At 37.0% G+C, this 26,699-nt stretch overlaps 1 protein-coding gene across 2 annotated transcripts in view; it reads right to left on the reverse strand.

Moving 5' to 3' along the window:
• TTC6 (tetratricopeptide repeat domain 6) overlaps window positions 1–26,699 on the reverse strand; it is a 226,101-nt gene that overhangs the window by 27,076 nt on the left and 172,326 nt on the right. The window contains exons 19-27 of one of the 2 annotated variants that reach the window (XM_021099129.2): window positions 25,347–25,429; window positions 24,374–24,450; window positions 23,285–23,445; window positions 20,177–20,311; window positions 18,529–18,678; window positions 17,228–17,368; window positions 15,563–15,676; window positions 11,863–11,982; window positions 4,323–4,396 (exon numbers count right to left, since the gene is read on the reverse strand). In XM_021099129.2, coding sequence (XP_020954788.2) covers window positions 4,323–4,396; window positions 11,863–11,982; window positions 15,563–15,676; window positions 17,228–17,368; window positions 18,529–18,678; window positions 20,177–20,311; window positions 23,285–23,445; window positions 24,374–24,450; window positions 25,347–25,429 — 1,055 coding nt within the window. The remainder of the gene's footprint in view (window positions 1–4,322; window positions 4,397–11,862; window positions 11,983–15,562; window positions 15,677–17,227; window positions 17,369–18,528; window positions 18,679–20,176; window positions 20,312–23,284; window positions 23,446–24,373; window positions 24,451–25,346; window positions 25,430–26,699) is intronic. The other variant, XM_084968926.1, reaches the window with a different exon arrangement.

The following is a 26,699-nucleotide window of genomic DNA, read 5'->3' on the forward strand; positions in this document are numbered from 1 at the left end:
GAAACCCATGCTTTCCCACACAGTCATCTCTACCCACATTCTTCACCTTTAACATACTCGTAGCTGGTGCACAAGAGCCAGTGAGCTGATATCTCAACAGCGTAGTTAGAAGAAAGACCTGGAGTTCAAACCTAAGCCTAAACATACAAATTAATACTAACTTTTCAAAATTGTTAGGAGGCTCAAATGACAGCATGTGAAAAATGCTTAGTACAGAGACTCTCACCCAGTAAAGATTATTATCTTCCATTCTTTTCATTACTTCTTAGCTTTCAAAATTTAACAAGACACTTACTACTTTGCGAAGTTTTTCTTTATAGATTACATGGAACCCAGGGTAACTGGTCTAGAAACTACCATCTCCTACATATTACCCAACAATATCTCTTAAAATTCTGTTTCCCAGACTTCGGCTCTTCCTTTGTGTCAGGTGTGCTATGCTCCACTTACCCTATCGATTACTGGGTATTTTTCTTTAAGTCGATTTTTTTTACTTAACTGAATCTATTTTAAGAGCCAACTCAATTTTGATACCATAAATACCAAATCAATATCTCCTGCCATAAGCAGAAGGCAACCATAAAAATAAATAAATACTGGAGTTGGATAGCATAGTCTGTAGAAAACTAAGCCTGAGAGCTGCACCATCTATTACAAAGTGCTGGAAAGATGTCAAAGACTAACTCTTAGCTGAGACGCTCTCCTTGATGTATTCAGAAAGTGTGAGAAAGAATTCACTTTGAAACTGAAAAGGAATTCAATTTCGTATAATGCGATTCAATATTTTTTAGTGTTTGTATACGCCATGAAAAATAATTGAGGTACTCATTATATTTGCTCCGTGTTTTGGCAAACACTACCCAAAAGCGGAGCATCAAGTGTTCTGCCAGAAGATCACACAAAAATCAACAGTGAAGCACCGGGAAAGCTTGGCTTCTGATGCTAAAAATAGGTGAGGGTTAACATTCCCGTATAGGAGCCGATTGGTATCTTAGTTCACTCTGCGGATTCTCACTAAGAAAACACAGGCTCCCTTCCCTTAAGTAGTTTTCAATGAAACTGTGCTCCTCTTTCCTGCTAACTGGCACTACTTGAGAAGTTCACTGAATTTAAGGTCACAATACCAGTGACTGCTTTCTCACTGGATTATAGGATAATTCTCACACAGATAACAAATTCCTTATCAAGAATAATTACACTGTAGTAATTTTGCATAAAGTGCATTCAGTTGATAGGTTTTGTTATGGTCAGTATTTCTACCTATGGGTAGTGAATTATTTACTTAACGATGCATACCTATGGTGACTATGTAAACTGAAATTTCCAGGACAACTCCAGTTTTCTCATATTTTTACCACAAATCACTGATGTGCTTCTAGTAGACTGACATCCAAATTGCATCATAACATTGCTCCCCTCTTACCCAGAGGGAGATTTAAAAGCTTTTATGAGTATATGTGCCAATACATGGTTTATGAAATGTAACCTTACCCTTTGTATAGACTAATTTAAAAAGAAAAAAAAATGAGGTAAGGAATTGAAGATATTTTTCTGTATCTATCTAGTTAACAGCACTAATGTTTAATGAATATCTAGTCTATTCTGATTAAGAAATTAATCATTAAACCTTAAACCTGGAAAGGGAACCCAAAAGTCACTTAGCAATCCCTTCAAAACTGATGATAACTAAAAATCAAGTCCAGAGGAGGTGACAGAGCTAAAACCAAAGATTCCCCAGCCCCTTACATGAACAGAAAAAAAAAAAAAAGTAATGTGAGAAAAAAGAATGTATACATGTATGTGTAACTGGGTCACCATGCTGTGTAGTAGAAAAAATACATACATAAAGAAATAAAAATAAAAATAATTGATAAAAACAAGTATAGCAACAGCAACTTCATTTTTTTCTGAAGGTGTGTGTATCACACAGAATCCTGAAGATTGGCACTCTTGTTAAATAAGTGCCAGGCAGTCAGACAACGGAAAAATGCCGCACAGTATGTCTGTTGTATCAAGACATGTTCAATGGCACATAAATTGTTAAACATCAGTTACCATGAATACAAAGTATATTAAATTAGTTTTTCTATAATAACGTGATCACTGATGGAAGGGGCAGGACTCTCATTTCGGTGGCCATTAACTAAGGATCATGTGCTGAGCTGGCAGGCAAGGCCGCCGACGCCAAGGCCCACCGCATCTTCCAAATTAATCACATACGTGACCAGATGTGCCCTACTGAGTTGTACAAATAAATCATAAATACCTCCCAAAACTAAAGAATGTGGCTTGCAGAGTCAAAGATTCAAAAATATTTTACGCAAATATAAGACTAGTAAAATAAATGTGCTAAAGTAAAAAGATAGAATATGTAACCCTCTGTGACTTTTTTTTTTTTTTTAATCTAAAGGTGGCTTTTTCAAAGAGATTTAAAAATTAACTCTACCATAACACTCTTGGTGACCAAATTGGGCAACAAGTAGGATATTCAGCCTAAGGAATGTTGTCTCCTAGCAACCAGAAGAGTAAGAACCAGATATACAAAGGCACACTTCAAAAGTCTGCAACCCCATGGGTTCAAAGATCAACGCTCTAAAATTTAAAGATTTATTTCTTTTTAAAAATTTTCCAAATGGGAGCATTTTCACTTTCTCCACTATGAGACACCAATAGTGAATCTCATTATTCACGAACCATGCTGCTGTAGTAGTAAGTATGTTATAGCTCACCTTGAGAAGCAAAAACATTTTTCCTGAAATAAATATAACCAATCACTTAACATTCCTTATTATTAAATCCAGTAAAACTGTTAAATCTCAAAACACATGAACTTGGAACTGAGAGTTATCCAAGCTTTCCTGTTGATTTAAATTCTACTTTTATTAAGGGACAATAGAGAGTCTAGGGGGCTGATGAAAGTTGGTTATTTGGAATTGCAAAGCAGTATCAGCTTAAGGAGGCTCCCCCATATATACCCAGTGATTACATTTCATGAAAGAGATTGAGAACTGACACATAGAGAAATTTACTAATAGTTGCAGAACACAGGAATGAGAGTGAGAAAAATTTTGGAGTCTGTTTTTAGCTTGAAGAGAATTTGATGACCTCAGACATTTTTGGCCTGCACTCGCCCACCAAAACAAACACATCAGTCAGCGTTATTCCATCTCTTTTTAAGAATGACAATTACTTAAAGAAATGGATTGTACAAAGGTTGCTGGATTAAAACAGACAATGGTGTGACTATGTTTTACTGTCTGTAGTGAATTAAAGGTCCGAGACAGGTTAAGGCCTTTTAGCCAAAAACACCTTCACAAGTTCCCGTTACTATACTACTATGTTCATACAATTTTTAAATCTAACTATTACAGGGAAATGTGGCTCTAATACCTATCTCCTAAAAGGGGGGAAAAAGGAATGTCAGTTTCATAAATAATTCACACTATTTTCTATTGTCTAAATTGTATATTTATACACCAAGTCTACTATCCTAATTTCCCCATCCAATTAAGTGCTATTATTTCTCTCATGAAAAATAATGCTGTAAACTATTACTTAACCAAATACATTTCATTTCACCTTAAAATATTCATGTGCTGAATTTCTATGCTTTTAAAAGATGTTCAGAAATTAATTTTTAGATATCAAACATATATATGTAGAAGTGTAAGCATTATAGTTAGCAAAATCAATTTACTATACTCTGATATTTTATCAGAGTAAATTTGAAACTATCTTCAGAATTTCACCTCATATAACTGTTCTTTTCTTCCCTCTTATAGCATACTTATTTTTACAATAATACCAGAAACAAGTAATAATGTTTTAAGTAATGCATTTTTGTAGATTTTACTATACGTTGTAGATATTGACTGCTATTGTTTTAGCCTTTTATTTAGAAATATTTCCTAAATGCAAAATTTCTTTTAGAAATAAATTTTCCTAAATCAACCTCTCTTCCAGGAAACAGGCTTCTTAAAAGCTCCATTTTATGAACAAAATGAATTACTTGATTTTATTCCTGGGTATGTCAAGCTATGTACGACTTTATTCTGTGTATTACCAAGGTCCTTTCCAGTAAATGGGCTTGAATCAGAGGGATACACGCTATGCCTTGATGCAGGTTTTTACTTGCTGACTTGGCTAAAATCCTAATGACACACTGAGATGTGGTCCCCACTTCTAGGCAGGGATTCTTTGTGTCTCTCCCCATTTCTGTTCTCTGTCCCTTCCATTAACATTCTCCTCTGTTTCGTCTCTTTTTCTATTATACGTCTGATGGCCCCACTTGCCTTCATCTCAATATAAATTGCACTCCGTACCTGTGACAGCACATGGCAGTAGCTTGACAAAGGCTCACGTTTGTCTTGCTCATCAATGCAGCTTGTTTAAAATCCTGAAACAGTTTCACAAATTTTTGTTAATTTTACAGCATTACCTTTTGTGCTTTCTTAAACTTCCTTCTAACTTTGATTCTACCATGAATAATCCTTACACACATATTCAGATATACACCCTCTTAAAACCTATTTTTTCCTTTTAGTATCACAGAGAGTGACAATGGATGGAGCAGAAGAAACCCACAACCAAAAGCTCACTCAGAATCTTGTGCTACGACCGCCACTTTTCCCGTGGTTTTGCCTGCTATGGGCAAGGTATCTAGTTTGCTCTTTTTTTTTTCCCCTATGAACACCACTAGATATTTACCTGCAGAGAAACTTATGACTGCAGGACAAACAGGAACCCAGGCCCAGGGGGAGGACCTAACTGAGCCTCTTGTGTGGATTAGCAGCTAAGGCAGTTCCTACCTTTGCAACCCACACTTCTAGGGACCCTAGAGGCCTCCTGAGAGGGAGCAATGGAAACTCTAACCTCAAGATTTGAAGTTAGGGAAGTCAGCCGGGGTGGACCTGAACTGGCACTGGGAAAGAGATTAAGAGAATTAAATGCTAAGTCTGCCAGAGATCCTGCCACTCTAGCCCCGAATACCATCCTTCATAAGGCACCAGAGACAGTGTCTGAAGCTCTTTAGCTTTTCACAGCCCTACAAAAACAACTGAAACCAGAAGAAAAATAAGAACTCCACTAAATGGGAATAAATACAACATTTAAATAAATATCTACATATCAAAAGATGGTGTCAGCTGCAATGAGATATGCGTATTTGTGTCTCTGTGTGTGTGTGTGTGTGTGTGTGTACATAAATGATGTGAGATATAGATTGATTTCAGTGTTTGCCATAATGTGGGAAGGAGCCTTCCAGAAGAGTTCAAAATCTATGAAGGAATGAAAATGGCTCTGCTTTTCCCCAGAGGACTGCTTCAGCAGGAACCTTGGGCAGTTTTGCCTGTGAGCTCATTTGGCCAAGCTAGATGGTTCCTACCATGGAGTGACTGGAGGCCATCCCTCCAGACTCCCTTCCCAACTCAGGAGGCTGGGATGTGGGTGCTCTACAGTCTTAAAGGGCAAGTGTCAGAGTTCTTGTTTCTCCTCAACCACAAGGACAGCCTCCTTCTCTCCAGTCCGTTACCAACCCCCTTCCTCCCCTTCCATGAACCTTCCCAGGCTGTACTAGAGAGAGGAGGCTGGCTGGTAGAATAAGTTTTCTGCCAACACTGGGGGTAGAAGAGGGAGCAGTAGGGTCAAATTGATCACTCTGGGATCCTACCAGAGAAGAAGACTGATCTGAAAATATGGACTCCCCACTTAGACTCCTGAAGCATATTTTGATAGTAAATGGAGTTATTTGAAAGAAAATGAGAAATTTATTTGTTTGATCAAATATGATCTCATCAAATATGCTACCAGATAACATCCCTAAGAGAATTTCTTTTTTCCTTTGGCTGAAATGAAAGCAAACTTCCAAGTGTAAATGAGATTTATTACAAACATTCCCGTTCATTTTGGGAGTTGTGAGGAGTGATCGCAAATTTAAAAGGCTGAGAATACCAAATTTAGTTTTGTAACCAGATAAAACTTACAAAAGTCAACTTGACTTTCTCTATATAATCATTCTGATGCTACACGGTAATTAGACATTATCAGCAACAGACATAAATGATGACTACTAGCATTACTTAGAATAAAGATAACTGCATTCTTTACAATTTTTCTCTTCTGCATTAGTTTTCTTTCTAATATGGATCATAAATAACAAACCACACAGAGTCACTTACATACAAAGCAAATGCTCTCCACTCACTCCCATTCTTTCTGCAGATGGGTTTAATGGTAAGACTCTCCACCTGCACTGTCTTCCTGTATGTCAGAGGATGGGCTCTTGACCTCACCCTTCCCATTTCTGGAAACTTGCTCCATCATATTCCTCTGTCTTCTGAAACTTTAATCCTTATCTCAGCACCTTGACTTAACATGCCTACCCTCAACCCTCCCAACCCACAAACTGCGAATGGCTTTTCTTTCTAGTTCCTGTCGCTACCAATCTCTTCGAAAGCATAGTCAACACTCACCATCTCCGTGTCCCCAAATTCCATTCACTTCTTATTATTCTTGCTGTTTAATAAGGCCAATTTTATTCTGTAACTTGTAAACTGCCCCTAAAAGCATTTTTAGATTCTCTTTTCCTCATAGTAACCCATGTACACAGGGTACAACATAGGGTCTAATAACACAAGAAAACTCACAGTGCTTACAGGCAGGCCCTGTTCCACTCCCCAAAGTCAAACATTTTTACATCTTGCTGTTGTTTCTTCTGCAATTTATGTTCAAATTTCTTTTTTTTTTTTTTTTTTTTTTTATCTTTTTGCTATTTCTTGGGCCGCTCCTGCGACATATGGAGGTTCCCAGGCTGGGGGTCGAATCGGAGCTGTAGCCACTGGCCTACGCCAGAGCCACAGCAACGTGGGATCCGAGCCGCGTCTGCAACCTACACCACAGCTCGCGGCAACGCCGGATCGTTAACCCACTGAGCAAGGGCGGGGATCGAACCCGCAACCTCATGGTTCCTAGTCAGATTCGTTAACCACTGCGCCACGACGGGAACTCCTATGTTCAAATTTCTAAATGACATGAGTATTGAATCATGTTTAATTTCCAACAGAGGATAGAACTTACCTTTCACCATCACTCTGCTCCCCTCCCCTTCTCCCACCATCCCCATATCCCTATGAAAAGGTGTCTGTTTTACTCTCTATTTCACGTTCCTCAAGTGTAGGATCTTTGGCTACCACCTCATATTTAAGTTGGAGGTATTAAAATCCGGAATGGTAATTGGGGGTATCTGAGCATCCCTTCACTATCTTCAGCCATGCGGAATTGTATCTCTTTTATTCCATCACTGTCTTCTTGGTTTTCAAGAGGACAAAGAGGTAAACAAATGTTCCCAATCCAACAAGCTTCACCATTAACTTCCCAAACAATGCCAGCGTAAATACTGCACTCTACTTCTGGATCAAGGTGTTAAGATCACAGAACTATCATTAACTAACAGGTTTTCAGCTCTCACCCTACTTGACCTCTTTATTAATCAGTCATTCCTATTAAAAACACCTCCCTGGGTAGGTTTTAAGACTCTGCTCTCTCTTGGGCCTTCACATAGCTCTTTTATTATTCACTCTTATTATAATAATATATTGTTATATATTCTTCATTGGTTTTCCAGAGCTGGCTTTTTTTTTTTTTAATTTCTCTAATGTTTTAAATTCACACGGACAGGGAGTTCTTGTCGTGGCTCAGTGGTTAACGAATCCAACTAGGAACCATGAGGTTGCAGGTTCAATCCCTGGCCTTGCTCAGTGGGTTAAGGATCCAGCGTTGCCAAGACCTGTGGTGTAGGTTGCAGATGAAGCTCAGATCCCACGTGGCTGTGGCTTTGGCATAGGCCGGCAGCAACAGCTCTGATTAGACCCCTAGCCTGGGAACCTCCATATGCCGTGGGAGTGGCCCAAGAAATCGCAAAAAGACAAAAAAATAAATAAATTCAAAAAGACAAAAAAAAATTTTTTTGCTTTTAATTACAGGCATATCTTGTTTTATTGTGCTTCACAGATACTGCACTTTGTACAAACTGAAGGTTTATGGCAATCCTGCCTCAAGCAAGTCTATTGGCACCATTTTCCCAACGGTATTTGCTCACTTTGTATCTCTATCATAAATTGGTAATTCTCACAAAATTCCAAATTTTGCATTATTATTGTTTATTATAGTATCATGATCATCAGTGATCTTTGATGTTACTTCCACAAAAAGATTACAACTCAGATCACAACTCTGAAGGCTCGGATGATGGTTAGCATTTTTTATCAAGTGCTAACTATATTAAAAAGTATCACACCTTGGTAAATCAGTAACCAGGTGAGAAGTTAGAGAAAACATTTCTCAGCCAGAACAAGTTCAGAGCCTGGTTCTTTGCTCCTCCTCTAATCTAGTCTACTTTGAAGTAAATGGCTGTAAACAATTGTGAGGATAAACAGCACAAACTCATCTCACTATGTTTCCCTGAAGGTACATTTATGATGAACCCTTGGACCTTGAGCTTTTATCCTTCTCTAACCTTTTCCCTCCTATGTTCACTTTCATTCACCCCAATCTAGGCTGATCTTCTTGCCATTAAGCCAACCTTATCATTCTCTTTCAGTCCCATCCAGACCTCAACAGCCCCATAATCACTGCAACTTCCACACAATTAGGACTGGATGTAGCATATAGTGAGATTCCAGAAGATGCTCATTAATAGAAAAAACATGAAGAAAGACTAGTCAATAAAGTAAAAAAAGAAAACAAAAAACAAAACAGAGTTCCACAGGCAAAGGAGGAAAACAATGTTATGAATAGAATTAAGCTCTGCCATTTATGATAGCATCACAGAAACCTGTAAAATTTTCCAGACTTTCAAATAAAAACAAGAAACCTCTACCATTCCCATTAAAAGAAACAGAACAAAATAATGCCATTTGCAGCAACATGGATGGGACTAGAGACACTCATACTAAGTGAAGTAAGTCAGAAAGAGAAAGATAGATACCATATGTTATCACCTATATCTGGAATCTAGTATATGGCACAAATGAACCTATCTACAGAAAAGAAACAAACTCATAGGCATGGAGAACAGACTTATGGTTGCCAACGGGGAGGAGGAAGGAGTGGAATGGACTGGGAGTTGGGGGTTATAGATGCAAACTATAGCATTTGGAGTGGATAAGCAATGAGATCCTGCTGTATAGCAAAGGGAACTGTATCTAATAACTTGTGATGAAACATGATGGAGGATAATGTGAGAAAAAAGGATGCATATACATATATATGTATAACTGGGTCACTTTACAGCAGAAATTGACAGAACATTGCAAATGAACAATGAAAAAAATTTTTAAATATCAAATACTAATTACACTAAAATAATTAAGCTATACAAATTATTTTTTAGACACAATATTATTACATACTTAATAGACTATAGCATATTATAAACATAACTTTCTTATGCACTGAGAAACAAAAAAATTCATATGACTTGCTTTACTGCAATATTCACTTTATTGCTGTAGTCTGCAACCAAAACTGTAATATCTCCAAGGCAAGCCTATAGAGTTTGCTGGGTATATTTTTTCCAGAACTTTTACTTTTACTCATCTAGCTCATTATATTTAAAGTGTGTTTCTTACAGCCAGAAGATTGTTGGGACTTTTAAAAACTCTACTATGACACCGTTATTATTTTAATTGGTGTATTTTGAACATTTCCATATACTGTAACTACTGATAAGGTTGGATTTAGGTCTACCATTTTATTATTTGCTTTCTGCTGGTCTTCTCTGTTTCTGTTCCTTTGTTTTTTCTCTCTAGACTTATTTTGGATTATTTAACTTTTTTAATACGGCATTACTCTACTCTTTCTGATAGAGGAGGTCACAACTGAGAAGAGACCTGAGAGGAAAGGAGCGATGGGCCATACGCAGATCAGTAGGAGGAGGTTTCTACACACAGGGAAGAGCATGTGCGAGGACCCTGAGGCAGGGAGGGAGCCTGGCACTTCTAAGGAATGGCAAAAGGCCAGAGCGAAGCAACCTGAGTGAAGACAAGAAGAATGCTGACCACAAAGTCAGATCAGAGAGCAGCGGTCAGATTGCACAGTCTTGGTTGGCAACAGCCAAAAGCTCAGACTTTATTTTAAGTACGATGGGAAGCCACTGGAGGGATTTGAGCAGAGGAATAACTTGCTCTGCTGTGTGTTTTCAAGAGGCCTCTCCAGCTGCTACGTGGAGAAGGGGATGTAGAGGGACAAGGGCAGAAGCAGACAAGACAGTTGGGAAGGTCCTGCAGTGGTAACAGGGGAGAAAGGGTTGAGGCTTGAATGGGGAGGAGAGCAGTGGCAAAAATGAGAAATGATTTAATTCAAAATGTGTTTTGTTGGAAGAGCTGGCAGGATTTGCGCTTAAGTTAGATTTGGGGTGTGAGGAAAGAGAGGGGTCAAGAAAGACTTCCACTAGACCCCAACACCGCCCCCCCGCCCCCGCCAAGGACTGAAAATCTGTCTTATTTGTTTCCATGTCTTCAGTGCCAAAGTCATTACTGTGCCTTGTCTGAAACACAGAACATAGGATTTGGACTCAAGTGAGACTTAAGTTCAAATGCCCCAGTACTTCCTGGTTGACTAAGACTTTATTTAACTTCTTTTGAATATCAGCTTCCTCACTGGTAAGTTAAAATCATAAATTGTGCAGCATTGCTGAGAACCTGGCATGGACTGTGCAATAATTAGTTAATGTTGTTGTGACGTACTAAATATTTTTTAGGTGGATATCAGAGGCTCTGCATTTAGTTCTCCAACAGCTGAGGTCTTTTGCTTCCAACCCTTATTTTCCCTACTTTTTCCACCCAAATCTATTGTCCAGAGTTCCACAGCCTCTTTACCTACTCCAAACAAAGACGTTCTTTAGCTTCTCCTACCTGAGGGAATTCCAAATGCAAGACCAAAACCTAAGGGAGTTCAAGTCTCAAAATTCTATTTCATCACAGTGTAAATTGTCTAGAATAAGGTTTCTCAGATACTTCCTTAATAATAAGTAATTCTGTAGACAAAAATCTCAAAAGATGACTCCAGAAGTTGAAAAAGAACACAGGCTATGTTTGGAGATTAAAAAAAAAAAAAAATAGGAAACACTCCACTACATAATATTCTGTTATGGATCCTGAGAAACAAAGAGGCAAAACTACCATAATTTAACTGCAAACTTCAAATTGCTATTTAATTTTTGCCTGTACCAATCTTAATTCCAAAGTTAATTCAAAAGAGACAATATAGAGGAGATATGGGAATGGTGAATTTTGTTTAGTTATTCTGTAAAGAAATACATTTTAAACCACTTGTTTCTTTTTGATATACTGCAGATGCAGTCTTCTATTGCAATTCTAAGTGCTTGTTCTAACTTAAAAGCCTCTTCCCAATAACCTATTCTGAGCTGCTATTTTCTGCCTTGTGTGAGGCAAACATTTATTTTGATATATTTTCAATGTGGAATGAGGAAAATTGTGAATTAGAAAGAGCACTGAGCAGCAAAGTAAATGATACAAAAATCATTCTGCTTGCTAAATAATTGAGTTTCATCTATAGCCAAGACATTCTCTTGGGGGAAATGATAGTCTTGATATTTCATCAATTCAGAATTTTTTTCACATATTGGCTTTTTAATCTGTAATAAAAACAAAGTGAATTACACATTTTTTTTTGCAAGGATTCTATTATTCATTCAAAGTATTTCAACATAATTCTTGCTAAAGTTGAATTGCAGCTCATTAATATTGTCATTTGATTATCAAGAAAAACTTTTTCACTAATTTTTAGAAGTAAACATGCAAAAATTAAGTGGGTTCATTTTTTCAAGTAAACAGGAAGTTTTACCTCTAATGCAAAACTGAATTGCCCTAGTTCTGTGTAGATGAGTCCACGATTAATGAAGGTGTTTAAAATCAGAGTTCCTCCAGCATCAAGAAGAAGCACAATGCCATAATCTGTTAAGGCCTAAAAATAAAATAATCACTTACAACCTAGAGTCAACTCTTTAGAGCCTTACTACACTGGCCATGGAGAAATGTATTTATGCCCAAACTAGGGCCTCATAATTAGTTTTTCAATGTGACTTAAAATTTATGGCCCCAAATAATCATTTGTTAAATTTAAAAGGTCCCCTTAACGAAGTACTTTGGATGTTGCTACTTTCTAAGTAGTGTACACCACTCTTGCTGGTTATTTGTGAATAATCCTAAGCATCTTTATTTCGTAAGGATTGAAAGGCATAGGCAACACCCTTTCCCAACTCAGTAGTTTCACCAAATGATGGCTGACATTAAAGCAGAGCACTTGTTACCTTTTGAAATGTAATTTCTTTTCTTTTCTTTTCTTTTTTTTTTTTGTCTTTTGAGGGCCACACCCGAGGCATATGGAGGTTCCCAGGCTAGGAGTCCAATCAGAGCTGTAGCTACCGGCCTGTGCACAGTCAGAGCAACACAGGATCCTAGCTCCATCTGTGACCTACACCACAGGTCTTGGCAATGCTGGATCCTTAACCCACTGAGCGAGGCCAGGGATCAAACCACAACCTCATGGTTCCTAGTCGGATTCATTTCTGCTGCACCATGACGGGAACTCCATGAAATGTAATTTCTTTTTAGTTATTTTATTGTTTTCCCTCACTGAAACCTAAGTTTTATGGAGGTAGAGATTATCCATTTTGTTTACCACTGTAAAGCCAGTAAGTAGCACCAAGCCTGCACAATCTGGGTATTTGATAAACTTTTGTTAAGTAAATAAATCATAAAGCAATGAAAATGGATCCTATAAAAACTAACAAATGAGCACTTGTTGGAAAATTACCTCAATATTTCTGTTTTTTGTTTTGTTTTTTTGTCTTCTGTCTTTTTAGGGCCACACCTGCAGCATATGGAGGTTCCCAGGCTAGGGGTCTAATTGGAGCTCCAGCTGCCGGCCTATGCCAGAGCCACAGCAACGCGGGATCCGAGCCGTGTCTGTCACCTACACCACAGCTCACGGCAATGCTGGATCCTTAACCCACTGAGTGAGGTCAGGGATGGAACCCTCAACCTCATGGTTCCTAGTTGGATTCATTACTGCTGAGCCACGATGAGAACTCCATGTTTTTTTGTTTTTTAAGACATTAGTCTAAGCTGAGAGTCAATTCAGAGGACCTTTCTCCCTTTTATATCTTTTTTTTTTTTTTCCATTCACTGAATAAACAAGTTTTTACTGGTCATTTACTCTGTACCAGGTACTAGAAGCATCCCAAATTTGGTTGGAGCTGAATCTCAACTCATTTTTCTACTGAACCATTTTGTCCAAAAGAGACATATGGTTTCATCAGGAAAGGGCCAAATCATATATGCCTGTAACACATGCTAACTGAAAATGCAAATAAAGTCTTTTACTATTTGCTTAGTGGTGTTTCTCTAGCATTTCATGATTAGGTATTCAGCATTTAAAAGAATTGTACAATTAAAGATCCAACATGTAAAGTGTGGCATAACCCATAAATAAACATTGGCAAGGCTGTAAAAGTACTTTGTAATACTTGTAAAACAAAGCGAAACAAAACTAGAATGTTAGCACTTTTCCTTTCACAGAATCACAGAATCAATTGTGTGTGTATATATATATATGAAGATGCCTTAGAAATCCACTAAGCAGTTGAATATGTGACACAAGAGGAAACAAAAGCTGCGAAATGAGATTTTTTGAAGGTCACAACGAGCAGACTTTGGGTCCTGCCTTTGCTATTATTATGAACCATAAGCCTCAGTTTCCTCATTCACTTTTGTGAATGGAATATTTTAATAACTCATCATATTGCTTCAAAAGTCCACTTTAAATATTTTGATTATTTGTTGGTAAAGCATTTTTAGCCCAGTGCCTGTCACACAATAAGCCCTAATGAGTGTTAACTGTAACTATTTTTATTAACATAGGGTGGTAGGAACCAGAATTCTTCTTGTCTTAGTTTTTATAGGGCCATTTCTCTAGGAGGATACCTAACTGCATTTTCTGCAGAAAGCTACTTGGGTTTTCTCAGTCTTGGGAAGGCAGGAATGCTGAGAAACAGGTAGAGGTAGACAAAAGGGAGGAGGTGACACCGTAAAACGACATCCGGTCCACATGCTGGAGGTCAGGTGGCTTTACAAATCCACCTAAAGACTGTTAACCAGAAGCAAACAAACCTGTGAACACTGACACAGGTCTATTCCTATGTGACTTGGATGAGTTTCTAACCTCTTCCTGTTCCCATTTCCTCATCTGTAAAATAAGTCCATTGGATAAAAAGCATTGGGTACCTGGCAGCTTTAAAAAGCCAATACATTCTTACTCTAGTTAGGCCTCTATTTATGTAGTTTTTCATTTGCCTTATTCACAGAGCACTGGATCTGGTTACCTATCAGAGATAATAAAAATAGTGGTTCCCTGCCCCCACTCAGATCCTTGTTTGCAGTTCAGGGTTACCCAGAAAAGGCAGCAGTGGGGGTTGGGAGAAAGCTGTCAAAGATACCTGCTGTGCAGGTTACTCTGATAAATGACCCTTTAATTAGCTCCCAGAAAGGTAACAACAGCCTGTGTTAAAAATTAGTTATTCATTCGTCAACATTTCTGCAGGAAACCTGATAATCAGGTTACTAGGAATTCTTCATCCTCTTAGGTAGAAACAATGTTTCTCAACTTATTCCTTCCACAGCAAATAAATGACTAAACTTCTTTCTGTTTTATATAGATTTAACTTTCTAAGTTTCAAGGAAATTGGGGGAGTTTGTCCACACAGAACAGCAGGCACATGATGCAGTCTTTTTAAAGAATGAGTGTGGAAGTGCAGGGAAACAAGGAGGGGGAGACAGGTGGACAAGGGGCTGGGACAGAACACCAAGGAATTACAGACCTGCTCCCCACTGAGGAATCCTAATTGGAAAAAGACCAAACTGACAAGGAAGAATGGAAAAGGCATAAGAGGGAAAAATATAAAAAAGGGCTTGCACAGGTAGAATCTGGCTCAGGACAAATAGAGAAAAAGGTTTTCTGATGGTTTGAAGCCATCAGGTCCTCAAAATGCACAGGCAGTCCTAGTTCTAGTCTAGCCCTGGAGCTGGAAACTATCACTCAAAACCCCCCTCCCCCAAAAAAACTCCCTGCTGCATCTGTGGTTTGAGCACCTTAAAAAAAAGAAATTCCTCCACAAACTACTCTAGTCAATGCTGAGATTTTGAAGCAAACATTATTGCTACTGATCACTGCTTAAAAATTCTGCACACAGTTTTTCAGTAGAAACATTGTCTCAAATGAGAATTATGGGATACATTTTAATTTACATAGTCTTTAAATGCTTATAGAAGCATGGTAAAATTAATTTTTATTTGACCTTGCAGAGATTGTATAAGAAAATTGGGCAAACACTAACAAAAAAGTGAAATATTCTTTGAAATGGTTCTTCAGTGTCTCAAGTTTTATATGTATTTCCACATGAATTATTTTTCAAAATTGTAGCAAAAATAATAAAAAATACTTTACACATGCTTCAAAATGTTGTTTACTAGGATGGTCATCTTACCATTCGAAGTTCATTTATCTTGGTATAACATAAGGCTCTGTTATAAAATGCTATGTAACTATTTTTATCCATGTTGATAGCTGTAGTTAAGTCTGTAATCGCTAGTTTATAAGTCTATAAAGAAAAAATAATTAAGTGAGAAGGGTTAATCATAATGAACTGAAGTTTAGTTGTAAAATAAATTCCTGATTCCATCAGACTTTTGGGAATATTCATTTAATCATTCTGTGTATTGTCCATGAAATTAAGACAATCAAGCTTATCTTTCACTGAATTAATTAAGATCCCTTGGTAGGAATTGTTATTATAGTTTCTCTTACCTGCGAATAAAATTCAATACATAAACAACTTTAATTTAGACAATTATCTTGTTGCCATTGTTGCTTTATAGCAAGGGAAAAAAATTAAATTTCTTAAGGATAATAGAGAAGAAAGCCATATTCTTCCAGCAAACATTTACCAGAACTGGCTTGCTTCTGTCACTCATACTGTCATGTTTAAAAACTGTCATATTTTCTACCCACGTTCTCTTTTGCTTCTCTTTGATGCTTCTGTGATTTCTCAGAACATCCGTTTCTATAGATAGTAATTTTCATGGAATTACCAGGTAATGCAAGGTGTTACCTTTGCTTTAAGGAATTATTTGCAAAATATTTCATATGAAATAGCTACAAAGAAAGGTCAGAAAAGAAACACGGGGAGAGGAAAAAGTAGTCCATGAACTGTCAGACATCAGTGGTGCTGCTCACACCCTTCAACACATTAATTTCCATTTAGGAACCAGTCATAAACTTAAGCAATGATTTGTTGTCAGCATATAACTGTATTATTTAAAGTAGTAAGACAGAAAAAATTTCAGAGCTCCTTAGTGGCCTAGCAGGTTGAGGATCTGGCGTTGTCTCTGCTATGGTGAAGGTTTGATCCCTGGCCTGAGAACTTTCACATGCCAAAAGCGAGGCAAAAAAAAAAAAAAGTAAAAAATGTCATACAATCCAAACCCACTATAAAGTGATTAAAAATAAACTGTTGTGGAATAGTATGTTGTAATTAAAAATGGTATCTTCAGGAGTTCCTTTGTGGCACAGGGGGTTAAGGATTACGTATTGTCACTGCAGCAGCTGGGTCATTGCTGTGGTGTGGCTTCAAAGCCTGGCCTGGGAACTTCCACATGCCATGGTGAGGCCAAAAATAATAATTATAATATCTTCAAAAATTAAATGTAAGAAGCCGGTACTGCACAAATTATATAAGTAGCATAATCCCAATTTTGGAAAGTATGTGTTATGTATTATTAGGAAAAAAAGACTAAAATGCTCTCAGGAATTAACATCTGATGGTGGGATAAGCAGTGACAATCTTTTCTTTTATTCCTCTCTGTATTTCCCAAATTCTCTAAGATAAATACTACTTGCTTAATAAAAAAAATATAGTCCATGCTATTTAAAAATGTAAATGTCAAAAATATCTCTATTTTATGAAGAAAGATGAATTGAAATCCCTTTTGACACACTGTCAGAGAGTTAGTTAATGCCTTTGATGTGGTTCTGCCTTCATCCCTTGGCAATTCTCCTCTCATAGAGAGAAAAAAGGAGGTGAGTCCCTAATTGGCATTGGAGTAGCCACCCACTTTAAAAGATCAGTGAGCAAGGGAGGAGACTGCCTTACCTTGTTGTAGTATTTCAGAACTCCTCTGTAGATATAGGCACGCACACTCTGAGGATAAATTTTGATGGCCTCACTACAATTCAAGATTCCTTTGGAGTATCTACCTTTCAAACCATAGAAGGCTACTCGACTTAAATATGCCTTTTCAGAGAAAGGAGGAATGCAGGAACAAATATTTTAGTAAAAGCATTAATTTTACCAAAACAGTTGTTAATTTAAACAAATCTATGCCACCCTAAGATGGTACAAGGATGTAGACTTTTTCCTCATTCTCCTTCATTAAAAAAATTTCAAACACACAGAATAATTGAAAGAATAGGACAATGAACACCCATATGCCTATGACTTAGATTCAATAATTATTAATATTTTTCCAAGATTTGTTGTATCTATTTTTTGCTGAAGTATTTGAAACTTAGTTGTAGGCATCATAAAACTTCACCCTGAGCCTTCCAATATGCATCTCCTCTGAGGAAGACACCCTCCTACCCAACCACTCTAATACTGTATATCTAAGAAAATTAATGGCAATTCCCTAAAGTCCCTCCTACCCAACCACTCTAATACTGTATATCTAAGAAAATTAATGGTAATTCCCTAAAGTCCTCTAATATTTAGTCCATGTTCAAATTTCATAAGCTTTTAAAATCAGGATCCAATTGAAGTTCCCATTGTGACTCAACAGGTAACGAACCCAACTAGGACACAGGTTCAATCCCTGGCCTCACTCAGTGGGTTAAGGATTCAGAGTTGCTGTGAGCTGTGGTGTAGGTTGCAGATGCGGCTCAGATCCTGCATTGCTGTGGCTGTGGCGTAGGCCGGCCCCTATAGCTCTGATTTGACCCCTAGCCGAGGGACTTCCATATGCAGCATGTGCAGCCCTAAAAAGCAAAAAAAAAAAAAAAAAAAAATCAGGATCAAGTCAAGCTTCACTTATTGAATTTTGTGTTTTCTCTACAGTCTCTTAAAAGGCAGGAGTCAACATGATAGCAAAATAGAAAGTAAATAAAACTAATAATATAGAATATAAAATTGTAATTATCAATAGGTAAATTAAAATATTAACAAAATTTATATACACCGCAATTCACAAAGCACTTTTAACCTATTTAATATTCCTATTGGAAATCATATTTTTTGTTCAAGGGGAAATACAGAAACATGGAGTATTAAAACACCTGAAAAGTAGGTATAAGTAACTATTGCTAACTAATAACAATAACATTGAAAGATTTAAAAGTTTTAAATAGTTTAGTTTTAGTTTTACTAAATTTAACCAGTGAAATTATTCACTTAAATACCTGGTAATGTTTTGGATCAAGGTTAATCGCACGATTAAAATCCAGAATGGAGCTATCCTTTTGGAGTTTTACTTTACAAAGCCCACGTTGATAAAAGCCTTCTGCAAAATCAGGATTTGCTTTTATAGCTTTTGTAAAAGAATCAAAAGCCTAGAAGAGCAGATTGTTAAAAAGCAAATCATTTAGTGAGATGATATTTAAAATGTTAAGAAATTAAAATATATAACTATTGTTGAAAAGTTTTCATTCTACTTTTTGGTCATTCTAAATAAATTTCTTCCAGTAAACCTTGCAGAGAAAAATATTTACGAACAAGCCAAGTCTATTATTATAATTTACAGGTTCCCTTATTCCCAGACTAATGTCTACATAATCCATGTATGTAATTACAATATTTTGGGAAATGTAATTTTAATCATTATTCCCCATATTGAGCTTCTTCAAAGAAGAAATTACATTTATTTTCCATATGGGCCAGCAGATACATAGTTATAAAATTTCGAAACAACAGAACTCCAAGATTTTTTCCAACATTTTGAAGCAAAGGTAGGTTTCCTCTGCTTGTTCAAAAGGGCTAAAAACATTAAAAACATTTGTAATTAATCTTATATTTATTGTATTTTTTTCTTTTTAATAGTGTTTTTATTGTGGTAAAACATATAGAACAGAAATTTGCCATTTTAACAGGTTTATTGTAATTTCTTAATGGAACAATTAAGTACAACACTTTCCTAAGGTAATAAATATGCAAGTTTCAGACACTGTCCACCCCTATGAACATAAGAACTGGAATGGTGTAGGCATGTATGTGTGTGTAGTTGTGGAATATTAAAAAAATAGCTATCAGAAAATATAAAATATTTTACATATTTATCGTACCATTGACTTTTTTTGTTTTTGTTTTGCTTTTTAGGGCCACAACCACAGTATATGGAAAATCCCAGGCTAGGGGTCGAATCGGAGCTACAGCTGCTGGCCACAGCCACAGCCACAGCCATGAAGGATCTGAGCCGCGCCTGTGACCTATACCACAGCTCACAGCAATGTTGGATCCCTGACCCACTGAGCAAGGCCAGGACACTAGTCAGGTTCGTTTCTGCTGTGCCACAAGGGGAACTCCTCATTGACAATTTTGAAATGGAGAATTGTGTAAAACAGCTAAATACTGGGTAAATACATAATAATTGAATCAACTCATTTTCAATGAATCTTGCCATCTTAACAGCCAGTTTCATTCTGGTTTGAATTGTTCAGTTGCCAATAAGGGAAATCAAACAGTGTCCTTAACCATTTGCCATTTATTCTACATTACGCTGAAGCACTCAATTGAAAGTACTTAACAATTTAATAAGTAAATTGATGAAATTATTATGCTATAATAACTTCTTACAGTTAAATTTATTGTTTTGGTGGAAAACACATAGTCTTTAGAATAATGTAGACAGACAGATATGAATAAAAATGTGTTGCACAAACAAAGCAATGCAGTAGGTTTTGCAGGGTGTAGACTGATGACAGTAAGCCAAGTTTTATAAGAAGCTCTGGTCTAGTCACTCACTGCTTAGGTAGCTTTCAGAAATGGAACTGAATGCATGGGAAAAATTTCCAAAGTCATAAATAACCTATGTTCCTAAATTACACAAAATACCATTTGTAAGCTGCCTTCCTCCATGTAACAAAGACCCAAGTGGTACAGACAGTCTGCTGAAACAGCCACAGCATCTGCTCCTTTGTCAGAGTGAGAAAAGATGTCCAACGCCTTTTTAAACATTTTCATGGCTTCCTATAATGATTTCAAAAAGAAAGGGAGAGAGGGACGGAATGTTTCTTTTTAATATTCATGTAACATGACAGCCTTAAGTGGTAAAAAGAATCTTGAGCGCACGAGGACACGAGACCTGGTGCAGACACAGACCTTGGAGGCGCACCACAGGAAGAGGACCAGAAAGTAAACTAACATCAGAAATCACCCATTTAAACTAACGCGTCAAAATGGTTGCATCTCGGAGTTCCCATTGTGGCTCAGTGGTTAGCGAATCTGACTAGGAACCATGAGGTTGCGGGTTTGATCCCTGGCCTTGCTCAGTAGGTTAAGGATCTGGCATTGCCGTGAGCTGTGGTGTAGGTCACAGACACGGCTTGGATCCCGCATTGCTGTGGCTCTGGCGTAGGCTGGCGACTACAGCTCCGATTGGACCTCTAGCCTGGGAACCTCCATATGCCGCGGGAGCGGCCCAAGAAATGGCAAAAAGACTAATATAAAAATAAAAAGTAAAAAAAATAAATGGTTGAATCTCATTAAGGAAAAACTTCAATTTTCCAGCTAGAAATACCTTTTGATAGTTACTCAATGTATTTATCTATATAGAAATATAGATACTTATGACTCTTCAGCCCATTTCTGCTAACTACTGTAAATTGCTAAAGAAACAATGAGGTTTAACTTGGATGTGCCATGTCCTTTGTGCCCATAGGTTTACAGCCCACCTCAGCATGCAGCATCCCATCCTCACTCACCTTGCCATAGAAAAAAAAAAATCACCTTCTCAAGACTTCCCTCTTTTTGACTTTAAGAAGTCTCTATATATCTTGGGGATATAGCTCAGTGGCAGAGCATTTGGCTGCAAAGTCTCTGTATCTTTTTCATATCCATCTTATTCTTTCCTGTCTTGGAATGGTTTCCTTTCTTCTCCTTTTCACGGCTAACTCCACAAGCGGGTACCTTGACCCCCAACCTGCTTCACCTGGGAAACCTGTTATTTCCATCATGTTCTGGATCTCTGCCCCTTCACTGTCTCCTTGAATCCATAACCTCTTCGGCCACAATTAAGTTAAGATGAACATATCTCCACCTTCTCCTGATTCCTCCTCTAGCTGATGTCCCACTGTTCTTTCCTTCACTTCTCTAAAACGTTTCCTCAGGAAGCTCTGGTAGGGCTTGTAGGTAAGGCTAGTATCTACATTCTGAGCACAGTACTGTGGTGGCCGTGTGCATAAAGGCTTGGGAGAGTGCAACACGGTTACATAACTCAAGCAAAATTAAAATCCTGGACTAGGATGATGACCAAAGAAATAGAGAAAGGAAGTGGATTTGAGAGATATTTAGAAAGGAGAACATGACTGCATTGTATTGGGTAAAACAGGGAAATGAGAAGCGACCTCAGGTTTTTAGCAGAGCAATGTAGGGAGGCAAGGGGGTTAAAGTAAACATAGGAGTATTCCAAGAAAGGAATTCTATATCATAAGGGTGTCAGTTCTCCCTAAAATAATCTAGAGATCCCATACAATTCAGTCAAAATTCCAGCAGGGTTTTTAATGACTCTTGACATCTGAATTTAAACGGTACATGGAAATGTAAAGGCCTAAGAATAACCAGGAATTTTCTGGAGAAGAATATTGTGTTGGAGACTTACTCTTCCAGACATCAAGAATTACAATAAAGCTATAGCAGTTAAGACATTGTACTACTAGGCCAGGAGTAGAAAAACTGACCAAAGGAACAGAATGGAGAGCACCAAGTCAGATCCACACATACATGAAAAGCTGCAATAGGACAGATGGACCCCTTCAGATTTCTGTGTTAGGAGAACATTTTAATAAATGATACTGGAATATTTTAGTATCCACATGAGGAAAACTGAAATTTTGTCACTATCTCACACTCAAAAAAAAAAAAAAATCAACTTGAGGTAGAGCAAGTTCTTAAATAAAACAAGCAAAACTTTTAAACTTTTTATTTTTTCTTTTTATTCCCACACCTGCAGCATATGGAAGTTTCTAGCTTAGGGGTTGAATCAGAGACACAGCTTCAGGCTTACACCACAGCCATGGCAACACAAGATCCCAGCTGCATTTGCAACCTACTCCACAGCTTGTGGCAATGCTGGATACTTAACCCACTGAGTGAGGCCAGGAATTGAATCCACATCCTCACAGACACTATGTCGGGATCTTAACCTGCTGAGCCACAATGGGAACTTCCAAAACTTTTAAACTTAATGAAAGAAAATATGGGAAAATATCTTTATGACTTAGGTGTGGAAAGGGATTTTTTAAACAGGAATTTTTTGAGAGCTGTGACAACAAAACAAGAAATAGATATATTCAACTACATTAAAATTAAGAACCTCTTTTCATCAAAGGACATCATAAAGAAAATTTTAAAACCAGCCACAAATTGCAAGAGGAGGCATGGCATACATTTAAACAATCAAGGACTAATACACAGAACTTATTTTTTTTCAATGCAAAAAATTAAGACAAAATGTATACAGGAAACTGATAGAAGAAGAAATATGAGTGGCTATAAACATATAAAAAGACACTCAACCTTTGTTCAAACTGAGAAATGTGAATTAAGGCCACAATGAGACATTAGTTTTTACCCACCAAATTGACAAAAATAAAGTTGACCACACCAGCTGTCATAGAGAATAGAGATCAACAGGAGCATTTATACACTACAGGTGGAAGAATAAATTGGTACAAACCTATGGAACAATATGCCATTTTCCTGAAAGTTAAACATTTACATTCTCTACTTACCAGCAATGTTAACAGAAGACATGAAAATGAATATTTACAGCAGCCTTACTCTTAAGAGGAATAAAAATAAAAGGAAACAACCCAAATGTTAATTAACAGAAGAATCAATAAATAAATTGCATAATTTCATTAAAAAAAGTAAGCAGTAATTCTAAGCACAATATCGAAATTCCATTAATAGGTTTAATAAATATTACTCAAGACTGTTCACCTTGTTTCTCTTGGCCTTCATTTGAGTTTTTGCTAACAAAGCATACATGGTGACCTCAGGCTTATTCATAATGACGCCTTCTAAGACCTGAATAGCTTTATCATGGTTTTCACAAAATGAATAAATGAGTGCTTGCTGTGTAGGACTCAACTCAATGAGACCTAAAAGGAGAGAAAAGTTTATCAATAAACTTGCCAAGTATTTAAGATTTTTTTAATGGCCACACCCATGACATATGGATATATGGATGTTCCTGGGCCAGGGACTGAATCCAAGACACAGCTGCAACCTACACTGCAGCTGCAGCAACATAGGATTCTTTAACCCACTATGCCAGACCGAGGATCAAACCCACAACTCTGCAGCAACCCAAGCCACTGCAGTCAGATTAACCCACTGTGCCACAGTGGAAACTCCTAAGATTTAGAATATAATTAATTTAAGGATGTCAAGCAATTCAATAATCTGTTTTTACAATATGAATTAATGAATCAATATGATATACTAAAATCTACTTACTGTCAACAAACAATAAGACATTCCAGTTACAAACAAAAAAATATCCTGTAACCCTGGTATTTCCTACAATAATCTCCTCACAAAATTCATTAGGTTATGAAGCATTTTGCAAACTGGTTATGTACAAGTGAAACTAAAATTTTAAAGTTTCAAATCTAACTTTGACTTTCAAGTGAATCCTTTACCCTGTCTATACTTAGCTATTGCAAATAGTATACAAAATTTAAAGAAGGGAGTTTCCGTCGTGGCGCAGTGGTTAACGAATCCGACTAGGAACCATGAGGTTGCGGGTTTGGTCCCTGGCCTTGCTCAGTGGGTTAAAGGATCCAGCGTTGCCATGAGCTGTGGTGTAGGTCGCAGATGTGGCTCAGATCCCGCATTGCTGTGGCTCTGGCGTAGGCCAGTGGCTACAGCTCCGATTCGACCCCTAGCCTGGGAACCTCCATATGCCGCGGGAGCAGCCCTAGAAAAGGCGAAAAGAAAAAAAGAAAAAGAAAAAAAAAAACAGCAAAATTTAAAGAAGTATTTCTTTTTAAATATAGACAATAATTTTGCATTAATTATATTTACCTTTGTTCATTTCTGCTACTTGATAAATAGTGAACTTTGCAAGATCATAACGTTTCATCCTAAGAAGATACTGTCCTCTGGAAGAAAATTTTAGTTAAAAGTAACTTTTCTAAAATAAAGTTTTTACATTCACTTAAAATGTTAAATTCCAATATTTATTCATGCATATATACATATGATAGAAGAAATTTGAAAATTATAAACATTTTTTGTAAGTTTAAATAGGCCAATTAGCATGGAGATATGAGAAGAAACAATTAGTTTAGGAAATGTTAAACTGCAAAAAAAAAAACTTTTGTACTTATCAATATTTAAAACATTCTACTATATTGCTGAGAAATTTAAAAATATAAACAGTTCAAGGGAGAAAAAAGAGGAGAAATGTTTACATAAATGGTTAAAATGAGGTTCAAGAGTTGCAAGAAGTTCAAGAACTTCTAAGAAAGCACTGTTCCAATCCATTTTCCCACATCTGTAAATCCATTTCACATGTTAGTAACTGCAACAAATTTTTGGTAGTAGTAACTCATAATTTGCAATAGGTCTCTTCATGGCAAGCTCTACTGCTTTTGAAATACAATTTAATGCGTCGTGGTTTTTTTTTTTCAGTGAATTATTTGAGGCTTATACCTTGTACCTCTGTGGATACAACCAAAATATGTTACCTTATTTTCATGAGATCTGTGATAACTATTTAACCAGTAATCTTAGAGAGGCTTCAAAGTACTTAAACATTAGACAGTTGTGTTTTGATGCAATGATGGTATAAAGGGAGAGATCTGGTTATCTTAGGCTATAAGTTATCTTAAATGTAAACAAAAACAATAACTACATCTGACTTGCTGGCTGGGAGATAGCCACTTCTGGGAGATTAAATATAAAAGGAGGCGGCAAGAATCAAGAAAGATCTAAGGATTCCAACAGCTAGTTCAAATGCTAAGTTATCCCAAGAGTTCTATGTCCATGCTCATACCTTAGGATATACAGTTGGATTCCATCTGGCTGAAGGTGGATAGCATGAGACAATTCTCTTACTGCCTTTTTCAATTTATGCATCTGTTGAGTAATAAACAGAAACTTAGCTCATAATACTGATTGCTTCCTTTCTGATATTCATCCCCTCCCACCTATCAATACAGAAATTTTGCAGGAATCTCTCCTAAAACACATGTTTTTCTAAAGAATCCTCAAAGCAAGTTGGATACAGAGAAGCTAAAAAAAATCATGAAGCCAAGTCTTTTGGTTTTTCTTAAATTATCTTGTAAGTTTAAAGAATGATTATCCAGACCCACATATCTGTAGTTTAAAAAAAAATTATATCATACATTCTAGTTTGTTTTCCCTTTTTGTTTAGATTTTCAGTTTTTCTCCCTCAACCATAACACCTTTTATATCAGATTTTACTCATCCTAATAAACCAGCATGCAACGTTAAGGTAAAATAAAAAATAACACTTTTTATTAAAAGTAAGGGAAGAAAAACAAGTTTGCACTTATTGAGTAAAATGAATGAGTAAAACAAAATACAAGAATGATGAAAAAAGTTGTTTAAAATCAACATACAATGAAAAGTAAACATTGATTCTGTCCTTAACACTGGTTATAGAAGCATAAGCTGGATCTGCACAAATACGTACAAACATTGGGAATATTACAAAAGGGGAACTATACAGATCCCAGAAAAACGAAGCTGGGAACAAATAACTCTTCTTAATATGGTGACCACTGAATGGTGATCAAAATTTATTTGTGTGCAAAAGTAGACAACACCTGTTTAAAATGATACAAAGTGTTTGGAGGAAATAGTGGGTTAAGTCAAAAGAGGGAATTCAAAAGGAAGGTTTGACTGAGTTCCCGTCATGGCTCAGTGGTTAACGAATCTGACTAGAAACCATGAGGTTGTGAGTTTGATCCTTGGCCTCCCTCAGAGGGTTAAGGTTCTGACATTGCCATGAGCTGTAGTGTAGTCACAAACACAGCTCGGATCCCAAGTTGCTGCGGCTGTGGCATAGGCCTGCTGCTACAGCTCCAATTAGACCCCTAGCCTGGGAACGTCCATATGCCACAGGTGCGGCCCTAAAAAGAAAAAAAAGACAGAAAGAAAAAAAAAAAGAAGAAGAAGGAAGGAGTTTGAGATGTTCAAATAAATTTAAGAATTACTGTGGAACTTCAACCCTGCTGCTTCTCACATTGATTCTGATCAAGTTGATATAATTAATAAACTACCTCATCATATGTCTGCATTGTGCCACCTGGTTCCAATTATCCAAATCTACACCTTGAGAAAACCTTGGTTGGGAATGATGGAGACTCTGTGGTCTTCACAA

The sequence above is a fragment of the Sus scrofa genome, chromosome 7 (assembly GCF_054392235.1).
Source record: "Sus scrofa isolate SSC_HxYL_T2T_F1_AM1 chromosome 7, Sscrofa_HxYL_maternal_Yorkshire_Landrace_v2.0, whole genome shotgun sequence".
Taxonomy (NCBI): domain Eukaryota; kingdom Metazoa; phylum Chordata; class Mammalia; order Artiodactyla; family Suidae; genus Sus; species Sus scrofa.